Consider the following 12,034-nt stretch of genomic DNA (forward strand, 5'->3'; position numbering starts at 1 on the left):
ACGACGGAGAAGGCCACCACACAACTTTTATTCACATCGCTTTATCTTCAATCTTCTTGCGCCTGTCCAAAAATAGATGCCCCAGAGAGGCAGCGTCTAAGTTTCCGCATGCCTTGTACTGAAAACGACATCTAAATTCCAATTAATTAGTAGATCATGCGTGGTAATAAATCTTTGTTTCAAAAAATAAAAGGAGAGAGAAAAAGTCTTTGGTAATAAGATGAAATTAAACTCTTAATACTTAGTGTTGAACAAGTATTTGTTAAAGGAAAAAACATTTTATGCAATTTTATTTTGAAAGAAATTAAACCCATCCCTCCTTTTAATTATTTTTCTTAATTTTGGGTAAAACATTGTCAACTAAGCTCCAATTGTTCTTGTTTGGCTACTTGGAAATATTAGCTCAATTTTGAGAGGAGAGGATCAGCAGAACATTATTGTCAAATATATATATATAGATGGTAATTAACAATTTAGATTCAAAACGTTTGGATTTTTGTATACCTGGATTCAATATTTGTGCATTTAATTTTTTTTAGTGAATTTAATCATCTGGTGGGGTTATAATTCGATGAAAAATTCAATTAAATTAATGTTTTTCTATTAGGTTATATTTGGTACAAGCATAACAAGGTTTATCATATAAGCATGTTTAGTTGAATATTTGCTAAGGGTTAACAAGTGGGGGTGCTGAGCATCCAAAATTGGTGTTTCTGAGGGTAAATTTTATACTCCACACAATGTTAATTTTTTATTATATCCCATCAATCATTATTAATTTAATTTTTCATTTTTTCCCACTGACATTCAATCCTTCATTTTATAAATATATCAATTTTGTATATATCCGAGTCAAGAAATCATCTCACTTAATCCTTCAAATAAAAATTATTTAAACTTGAAATTTGCATAATCTCATATTACACTGTGTTTAATTTTTATTAAATAAATAAAAATTATAAGATTTAAATTTGTGATCACTTGATTATCAGAACTCTAATACCATGATAAGAAATCATCTTATTCAATAACTTAAACTGTTAAATAAGTTCTCAAAATATGATTTATTATTTTGTAACCATGCATAAAATTTGTTTCTATAATAATCATTCATGTAGCAATGTAAAGGAACATTTATCTTCAAGATCTATCCACTTAATTTGGACATATATATATCAAACAAGAAAAACCATAATAATTAAAGATTGTCTCCCTTTGATCGATCTTGCTAAATCACACCAATTTAGCTTTATTTCGAAATAATTATTGAGCTAGTGGCGTTTGATTTCTATAAATCACTAAATTGATACAAGAATTCTAATTTGACTAAAGCCACCTTCACAACCTGGAAAATGATTGAATCCATTTTAGTGTAACCTATCCCTATCCCCTTGTAGCTTTTCAAACCGACGCCGGCAAGGTCATCATGTAATTTTCTTCATGAGTCCAAGGACATTTTTGGAATAAAACAAAGACAAAACACGTATTATAATGGTGATAGGCCAATAGTGTTTGTATAGTGATATTGGTTGAATTTAAAAAAAAAATTATTTAAATTTTTTCTTAATATTTTTTAATATTTAAATAATTTAAAATTTTAATTTAAAAAGAAAAACCTTTTTTTTTCAAAATCAGAGCCACCACTTAAACAATTACTTTAACCACTAACAAAACCTCTCTTCTCTTTAAGCGTTCATGCTTTGCGTTCCCAACGTTACACCTGTCCACACCTAATAGCTTCTTTCGCCGGCCAGTTACACGTGGCAGGGTTTCAGATTCCATCACTGCTATAAATATATGAAAAAAACCATTTAAAAAAAGGATGACCACCTTGGTAATAAACAAATACTGCTTTGTCAAGAGATCACACCACCACAACAACAAAAAACGATGCGAGTCTCCGGCGAGAAAAATGGCGGCGGAGATGACGAGTCTGGAACGAATTTGTACCGAGTTCTGGTGGATCGGTGCGCGAGTCTTGAAGCGAGTCATGCGAAGCTGAAACAGCAACTGAGTGAACTTACGGAGGCTGATGAGAAAAGAAAAAAGAATAATAGCGAGCCTGTGGCGATGTCAGATGCCCGGTGGGGGTGTTTTCCTGGGTACTTCACGACTGGGAGTCCTTACAAGAGCGTTCTGGATTGCATTGGACATGCTGTTCATGTGTGTAGGGCTTCCTCAGGTGAAATTGTATACTGGTAGGTAACTATTGAATATATATAGATATAATTTCTTGCACATATATATCTTTTACTTGGCTTATTGCATACCTGAGGCTGTCTTGAATGGTCCTTGGTTGGTTCACTTAGTTTGAGTTGTGTGTGGGTGTGGGAGTGTGTTTGGTAAAACAGTTCTAATTCATGATACAAGCTGAAAAGTGTTTGATGAAAGTGATTTTGGATTAGATGGAGGTTGAAACAATAATAAAGAAAAAGATTTGTCTGCATACCTGAGGCTATTTGAGTAGAGGAAGGGGAAGAATTGGAAATTTAGAAGGGTTTTGATATTCCCTATGCGTATGGTGCACTGATTAATTTGTGGGTGAGATGGTCATGGTAGTGTGGCCACAGCAATTGTGAAGATGTTTTTTCTATGCGAGATGATTCAGGATGCACAGGTTTTCTGTAAAGTTTCTTGTATATCTTTATTTTTATATACTGGTTAACACTTGTTGAAATGCTACTGTTATATGCTAATTACCACATGTTTTGGTACCATTTAGTAGTGTTTTGTTCAGCGATTGCTGAACTGAGATATATAATCCGACACAGTAATCAATAATACCATCGAACCTCTCATATACATCACGTGGTAGCTCCTTGGTTAGCCTAGAATTTTGTATAGTTTGTTTAGTGGTCATGGCTGGAAATGCATTGAGCAGATTGGTGAACAATAACTTAGAAATTACTGTGATTATTTTTCTCAGTTACGAAACGTTAAGAGCATTTAATGTAAGAACATTAACTCAAGAAAGTTTCTTGTATATGCAGATTACTGAATGAACTTTACTGTAACAACCAAAAACACGTGATTAATTAGGACATGGTGTAATTAAGAGCCAGGAATTATAGTGTCAAGGCTGGACTTAGATTGCTAATGAGTCCAGTACTGCAATGTTTTCTTGTTAGATTAACGTTTTAATTATTATATTTTTATGCTAACAACGTATTTTATTGCTTTTTTTGAATAATTTAGACTTGCATTTGCATACAGAAGAAGCACTAACATTCTACTGCATGGATTGAATAATCAATTTTAGATTGCAATATATCCAGATTTCTTAGGTGTCATGTGTGCTATTAAAACATGAAAAGTACCTTGGTTTTTGGCACAACGTATAGCTAAAAGAAAGAAAGGTTTCACAAAGAGAGAGTCTTGATTTAATAAACTCACAATGTCAAAAACAAATTATTTTTTTTTTGGATTCGAGAAAACCCCATTTTCCTGGAAAGCGCATTTTGTGAGTCTAGGTGAATGAATAAAACCCCTGTTATCCCGGACTCTTGCAAAAAGTACACGTCCTGACTCAAACTCGAGACTTGTTGTAAATTTCAAGCCCTTATGCCAATACTATTTAAAAAATAAGTTAAACCAAACAAAATAATAAAATTCAAATTAAATAAAGTTCTCAAACCCCAAACCCAATTGGAAAAATAAATTACAAAACAACAACTTTTAAATTTAATATAGAAATAAAAACAATCCTAACAAGTTCAAATAAGTTAAACTTCCAATTAAAATCCTATATGATCAGTTCTATTAAATATATATGTTCGCAAAGTTTTAATCTGATTCAATAATTAGATTAGTAAAAATTATATTTATTTTTATTAATAAATTCATTTGACTCGTATATATATCTTTTTGCCAAGTTTTGCCATGTTGTTTAACCTCACATGTAATAATTATGATAGGATTAAATGTCTATTAACTTTTCAAGCAGAATATGGTTGAAACTACTAAGATATATATATATATGCATGGTGACACTTGCATTGTTATGTATTGTTCAGCTGCTTTTGATCACGTTCCATGTTAAAACATAAATTGTTTGTTTGATTTAATTGGTTCAAAACAAGTTAAGGAAATGACTTGAACTTTATGAGATTGACCATAGCAATTGAATAAAGGCAAAATTCGTAAATGCAGTTAGTGTTTTTCCTCTTTTTCTCCAATAGCTTTGCGATTATCTAACTAGCATATTCTCTTTATGGATGGAACTAAGGTGCATTTTCATGCGTTGCCCTTTAGCTGATTTCGAATTTCTATCAGGAATCGTTCTGCTGAAAATCTATATGGATGGAAAGACAGCGAAGTCATTGGAAAAAGTGCTACTGAACTCCTTGTCGCTGAAGACCATTATGCACATCTAAAGAAGATAATGGAAAGACTGAGCTTTGGACAATCATGGTCTGGTCGGTTCCCATTTAAGAAAAGATCAGGTGACTTGTTTATGGCTTTGGTTACAAAAAGCCCATTGTATGAGGAAGGTGAGCTTGCTGGCATTGTTACTGTTTCAAGTGACTCAGCAATATTTAACACCGAAAACTCACAAAATCGTGCTAGATTACCGAGGCTAAACTTGAAAAAGATTCAATGGAACCCACGACCACCAATTGCGCCGGTGACACAGATTGCATCGTCAGTTTCCAATCTGGTGCTTATGTGTATTACATCATTAGAGTTTTGTCCATTCTTTTTTTGTTCAAGTTCTATTTAATTTCATTCTCAGAAGTTTTATGCCCTCGTGCTGTTTAACCAATCAGGCCCCAAATTTTTTGGCTCGAAAACATGGTGATGACACCTGCAATGAACATGGAAATTCTGGGGACAAAGGAGATACTGCAATAGATATGCGTTGCTTTAGATCGGAGATCCCTGGTGAACCAGTAAGTCTCAATTTTACTAGCCCTGGTTTAACTTTGTTTTATATATCAGTTGAAAGGAAACACTAAGCTGAAGTTTTATTATTGGAGGCGAAACTCAGTCTGATTTCCATGATGCGTAGAGCCCTCAAAAAGATGAATATCTGTTCGAATTCGCTCAACGTTCTAAAATTGTATTGACATTACCATAGTTTCTTAAATTCTAATAAAGCTTCCTAACATAACAAGGAACTCATTATGCTTGAAATCATCTGGTCATCATTTACTTGTATACTTTTCAGTTCTTGCAATGGCGCGGTTCTTGATGCATTTCTGTAAATTCATTAATCATCCAATTGAAATATACACTTTATTTTTAGACACTAGTTATTTCTTCCAAAAGATTTCTAATTTGATTTCAAACTGTACATTTTTTTTTGTTTAAAAATTTTGATCAAAACCTTTTATTTCTTTTAGTTAGAAAGGGATGCATTGGATTGATTTTTCTCACAAAATTTTGATCAAAACAATTTTTAATATTTAAATCATTAAAATTTATTTCACTGTAAAGGCTGTCTCTTTCTTTGTTACCTGTTTTGCTAATTACTTGGTTGAAATGTCTTACAGGCTGCTAAGATACTGTTAGTAAAGCTGAATATCAAGGGCATTGGCAACATTGGAAAACATGACGATGCCAGTGCTCACCAAAATGGTCCTCGTGATGTTGCAGAAAGAAATGAAGCACCAAATGGAACTAACGATCTTGCAAGTTCAAAGGCATCGTCTTCTTATCACTACAACAACGATGCTGAAGGAGAAATTTCACAGAAAATAAATTCCTCCTCGGAATTCCGAAGAGAATATTCAAATTTATATCCAATCAGAAGCCCTAATGATTTAGAAGAGAACTTTCCTGTAGCCTCGTCAACAGAATGCAATCGACGTCATGGGTTGGATAAGCCAGGAGATCAGCTGCAAAAATTAGTTTGCCAACAGGACAGGAATGAATTGGAGCTAGAAGCATCAAACTTGGAATCCGATGGGGTAGAAGATGATGCAAAAAAACAGCCAGATGGTAATTTTCCAAGGCACGAGAAGACTGTGATCAGCAGCCTTGGAAGTACATCAAGCAAAAGGGATCGCGATTCAAATTGCATAGTGGACTATGAGATTCACTGGGAAGACCTACAACTGGGAGAGGAGATTGGTCGAGGTAAACCTCGAAGGCATAATATGTCTTTACCTTTGTTACATATGTTGTCCTTTAAACTGTTTACATATGAATGCATGCGTGTAGGGCTAACTTGGCTTCCAGGGATGATATGAGGAGAAGAATTACTATTTTTGAAGTGTTTTAGCAGATTTTGAGTAAATAAAACAAAAATAATCTTGATCTTCATTCAGAACATTTTGTGTTAATATTCAAAGTAAACATATTTCATTAAAACATAATTTTATGTTGATATTCAAGTGAACATATTTCATTAATGTAATGAGACCTTGTCAGAAGTGCTTGGCAAAAATACAGTATCTGATCTAATTTTAATCATCTTTCTGAACTCCATTGTTATATTAGATGATTTTGACAATCATTAATTAATTTTAGGCTGTTCTTCTTAAAATTCCTCTCTTATCTTGGTTTTGCTCTACAGGTTCATATGCTGCTGTTCGTCGTGGAATTTGGAATGGATCGGTAAATTGATAACTGGAAAAGTTCTTCTGTGTTGTTCTGTGTTCCAAATTAATCTTGAACTAAAATGATCTTGTTTAACACCAGGATGTTGCCGTAAAGATTTATTTTGGGAATCAATACAAAGAAGAGACTTTACAAGACTACCAGAAGGAGGTGCTTAAACACTCAGCTTTCAATTGTTTGTAAGTTTCATTTGTGAAGGAAAGACCTGATCAATGGGTCTCATTCATGTAGATCGATATAATGAAAAGACTCAGGCATCCAAATGTGTTGCTATTTATGGGAGCAGTATATTCACCAGAAAGAATTGCCATTGTCACGGAGTTTTTACCCAGGTAATGACAGAGCTCTCTTTCTGAGGAGTGATCACCCAGTGGTATTGATTTGCTAGCTCTCTTTCAAAGTGACCAAGGCTTCCTAGAGCTGCCGTTTGGTGTTCTGTTAAAATCTAGTGATATGCAACTTGGGGATGAAATCAATGCTGTCCTAATGGATGCGTGCTGTCCTACTGTATGTTCTGATTTCTTCAGAAAACTAATTTATCTTATATTTCTTCTGTTTTTCATGGTAGGGGAAGTCTTTTCAAGACACTACACAAAAACAGCCCGGCCTTGGACATGAGACGTCGTCTAAAGATGGCAACGACTTAGAGCACAGTTGTATGTTATCAACGACCGTTTTATTTTAGAGCACAACGGCGGCTTGTGGAGTTATTCAACCGACAAACAAGGCCTTACAGTTTGAACTTTTACTGCAGGCTAGAGGCATGAATTATTTGCATCATAGAAATCCACCTATAGTGCATAGAGACTTAAAATCTTCCAATCTCCTCGTTGATAAAAACTGGACTGTCAAGGTAATATCCAAATATGCCACAAGTTATTCAAGCACACTTGTCATCTAGCAATTGCTTCGAAAACCATCTGAAGTCTGTTTCAGGTTGGAGACTTTGGCCTGTCAAAGTGGATGAATGCAACCTTCTTAACTGCAAAATCTGGAAGAGGAACTGTAAAGATCTTAGCACTCTTCTTTAATTATTTCCTCCAAATGTTGAGGAAATTCCTTCAGTTCCTTAGCTGCAAATTGTGCGAATATAATGGTCCTCAATGTTGTTAGTTTTGATGCATTCGTCTGCAAATGTTTTAACTGCGTTTTTTTCTCTGTGCAGCCTCAATGGATGGCCCCTGAAGTCCTCCGGAATGAACCTTCAAATGAAAAGTAATTCATGAAACTAAACCCTGTTAATCTAGAAATGGACAAGTGCTGGTTTAAATTCTTAATTTATGGTAAACAGATTCAATGGAATTGCTTGCTTGCGTTTACCAACATAGAAAGTAGAGGTGACATGGTACCTCTTTTATCATCTAGCATTCTTAACCCTTGATGTATTGGACACCTTTTACCTACTGTCTAGTTCAGCAATCAAAAGTGTTCAAGGAGCAGAAATCATTAAACCTCATTATTAGCTAAAGTAAAGAGAGATCATTGTTTCTCCAGTTTATTCGTTATTAACTCACCAATAATCTTCTGAAAATTAGTGTTTGGCTTGCCCTGCATCTGCACAGATCTGATGTGTTCAGTTTCGGCGTCATCCTCTGGGAACTCATGGCTGTCTCCATTCCATGGGTCAAGTTAAATTCCTTACAGGTATATATATCCCTCGTAATATGCATTTCTCCCATATTACCTTAATCGTCGACACATACATATCAAATACAACTGAATACTTCTTAAAATCTCACTGAAAGTGTGTTTCTTCGATTTCAAAGGTAGTTGGGGTTGTAGGCTTCATGGATAGAAGATTGGAATTACCAGAAAGCCTTGATCCCAAGGTAGCATCTATTATCAACGACTGTTGGCGGAGGTACTTTTCTAAATGCATATGCACCAACCTTTTTTTTATTTTACTTTTAATAATGAATTGGGAGCTTACAAGTTGATGGAAACTAATTTTGTTTGAATTATACAAGCAGTGATCCTGAACAACGTCCATCGTTTGAGGAGATAATACAAAGAATGGCAGGTGACATATCCTAGAGATGTTGAAGACTGAAAATAGCGATCGCTTGCAAAACAGTCCAAAGGCACGTCAATCTTGAGTAAGTACACAGAAGACAAGAAGCTGTAAGGTTGTTTTGTCACTTTTGTGTGCGTGTTCTTAGAGTTTAAAAATGATGTAATAAAGAGATGACAAAAAGTTGAATATGAACGGTAAAAAATTGAAATTCTAGAGTTACCTTACCTGGCAATGCTGGGTACCAATAATAGAGAAAGCATCCGTTTGGCTCTGTGTTAGTGTCTACTTTTTTATTTAATATTAATTTTATCTTGTTTAGTTACAAAATAAAATATAATTTTTATTCCTGGATCTCATCAATAAATAAGTTTTGAACTTAATTTTTGAAAAGCTACTTCACATGTTTTTACTATATTTTTTCTCTGTTTTTCATTGAGTTGCATTTTATTACTGTTAAATTTGCTATCCACGAGACCAGAATAACCTTACCTTTCTTTGAACTAATCAAAAAATCAATGCTGAGCAGTTTTTGTATAAGTTAAAAATTTGATGAGATTCAAGTTTTTATATTTATAAATTAAAATAATATATAATTTTAATTCTCATCAATTATTTATATAATTTGATTTCTAACTCAATTTTATTCCTGAAATTTTTTTAATTGATATGATTTTATATTCACAACTCCGTAAACTAGAGGATTTCCTATATGGAATATGCTTGTGAAGGTGTTACAGTAAGTTTAATTTAACAATAAAATTAGTGTTGTAATTCATATGATTGTTTTTACTATGTATTAATAATAAAATAAAAATTAATGAAATTGCAAAATAAAAAATTAATATGTTTTTTTTAGATCATTTTATTACCAATATCAATTGCAACTATTATTTTAATCAAACATCTTAAACATGTTTTTTTTATTGAAGAATAATTTGTATCTATAATTTTAATCAAACATATATTTTAATCAAATAATTATAACTAAAAATAATTTTTCTAAACATTTTTTTTTTATTTCATATCACAGTTATAAAAACTACCGAAATAGTAAACACACTCAAAATAGGTGAAGTGGTTCGGGGTCGAAGCGTGTCTGTTTAGCATGGAGTCTTCGAGGTGTGTATGTCCAGTCCTCGACTTTAGTACTGGTGTCTCGGTAGGCTATAATTTATTATGGGCTCGGATCAGCAAAACTCTCTGGGAATTGTGCCATCTTCCAGAGTCCAGTAGAATAATGAGTCACATGATGCGCCCGAGTTCCTTAGGACCTCATCCTCGAACCTGTTAGTCTTTGGACTCGTGGGTATTCTTGACCTGGTTTTGTGTTTTGTTTTGTGTTCATGGTTTGGCGATAAGGGGTGCAAATCCCCGTCGATGGAATACAAATCCTGGGCCCAATAATGTATTCCATCGACAGGCATAGTTCCCAGTGATTTCCAGAACTGGGAGTGTAATTTTTCTCATCTTTTTACCTCGTTACCCTGTGAATTGCGAATGTGCCATGTCCTAATCTTAGTTAATGTTGTCGGGCATATTTGGAGGATCTCCCGACAGCTTTTTTGGCCTGCATGGATCCCTGAACTTTAGATAATCTTCGTACCTAAATTGATGCTTGTTGTATGATGTTCTTCAATTTCAATGACTTCAAATAAAAAGCATGTTCACCAAACAACAAAACAAGAAATACTATATGATCAAACAATCTACGCGAGTGCCATCTATTCTAACAAAAAAGAAGAGGGCCAAGCTCAAATTATCCAGTCCCATTGCTCTTGCTGTGTTTAGCAGGAGTAAGAAAACAGGGCTAGACGAGCAGTGTGAGCCCTGTCTTCCTATCCTCTGCATTCTTGGGACTTTCATGTCCCCCCTGTGATTTGAGTGTTTCATCTAGTTCCTAAAAAACATTGAATCAGGCATTGACCTAGCAGTATTCACACCTGCAGAAAATGTTGACTAACTAAGCTGACAAATATCCACACCCGTGAACAAATGTTTGGGAGGCAAAGAACGTGCGTTGGTTTGACCAGGTCTCCTACTTTGACTCTCTCAAGTGTTGATCCAGTAGGGCTCCATTACACTCTCAATTCAACGTGTCATGATTACAGTGGCTAAATATATGATCGACTCTTTTTTCTTTAATTTCAATATTTGATATTCTGGAGGGGAGAGGATACTTCTGTATAATAAGATAAGTTTGTACGATAAGTACGTACGAGGACTGGATCATCCATGTCATTGCTAGAAACTCGACGAGAAATTATATCCTGACAACATGATCTTGTAGTTGCATCCTGTTGACAAGAAATCCTGTTGACAAGATACCATTACCATCTGTTTCTTCTTCTTTTTTTCTTTCCTTCCCTTTCCCGTGAAAAAAAAAAGAAGAAGTTGTGCTTAAATCGACCACGAGCTTTTCACACTTGTTATATAAACAGGTAAAATAATAATAACTACTTTATCTTTCTTATAAAAAATTGCATGTAGAGATATTTTGATATTTTTAAGATGTGTATTAATTATTACTAGTTTGTTTAAGATGTTAATATCTATTTAATTTTTTATAAATAATAAAATAATCAAAATAGTACAAGAATAGAAAAAAAATAGTGGTATTATATAAATAGAGATATTTAGATATTTTTATTTTCATACACAATATAACTACCATGTATCTGGAAGACGTTTAGTTTATTATAATAAGGGGTATTTGGGTATTTTAATCTAGATTTAGTTGTTAATTGTAAGTTTAGTTGAGGATAATGATGTAATTTCTTTTTAAAAATAATTTTTAATAAAAAAGTTACTAGAGCATGTAGAGCACGGAAAATTTTTTTGGCTAGATTTTGACCGAGAGAAATTCATCTTTTAGTATATTTTAGACACCAAATTGGTTGATGTTGGTATCCATGAATTCTATTTGATGACAAGAGTTGAATAATGGTTGTTTCAAATTTTGATATTATTGAAAAAGTGGACTGGGAAAGAAAAATATAACTCACTTTGGTTTCATATTGTAGGGAATTTTTTGAAGTTTTTTAGGTTGATGAATTGTTTTTGAGTTACTGAGGGTGTATAAAATGTATTTTTTAGTTAAAATGAGTTGAAAAAAACTACACTTTTGTCTTGATTTTTTAGCCACCATTATGGTGGTTGAATTCTAGGCAAATAGATGACATATCATATGTTTCAATAAATAACGTGTTGTCTAATTTATTTATTTTTTTAATAAAAGTAGAGGAAGATGTGTCATCTGAGTCTTAAAAAATAATAGGGTCAAGCATGGGGGCTAGGCTTTTTTATTATATGTTCAGATGTGTTGGGTTGTTAGGCTTGCACACCTAAGCTTTTTCATTGGTTTTTTTTTTTTTGCAATTATTTTTATTTTTTATTTAGATGCAACATAAATTTATTAAAAAAATTATTAGACTGCGTTGAAACTTTGACATGAATTGCTGA

The 12,034-nt window shown here is 33.5% G+C and overlaps 1 protein-coding gene across 1 annotated transcript; it reads left to right on the forward strand.

Moving 5' to 3' along the window:
• The first annotated feature begins 1,810 nt into the window (after nucleotides 1-1,810).
• LOC118028512 (uncharacterized) lies at nucleotides 1,811-8,846 on the forward strand. Its single transcript, XM_035032113.2, is given in 14 exon segments — nucleotides 1,811-2,198; nucleotides 4,273-4,657; nucleotides 4,767-4,889; nucleotides 5,493-6,078; nucleotides 6,518-6,558; nucleotides 6,643-6,711; nucleotides 6,793-6,893; nucleotides 7,130-7,217; nucleotides 7,316-7,414; nucleotides 7,498-7,566; nucleotides 7,727-7,776; nucleotides 8,124-8,205; nucleotides 8,328-8,422; nucleotides 8,532-8,846. Coding segments are annotated over 14 exon segments (2,160 nt in total). The 5' UTR covers nucleotides 1,811-1,890; the 3' UTR covers nucleotides 8,596-8,846.
• Nucleotides 8,847-12,034: the final 3,188 nt, after the last annotated feature.

The sequence above is a fragment of the Populus alba genome, chromosome 3 (assembly GCF_005239225.2).
Source record: "Populus alba chromosome 3, ASM523922v2, whole genome shotgun sequence".
Taxonomy (NCBI): domain Eukaryota; kingdom Viridiplantae; phylum Streptophyta; class Magnoliopsida; order Malpighiales; family Salicaceae; genus Populus; species Populus alba.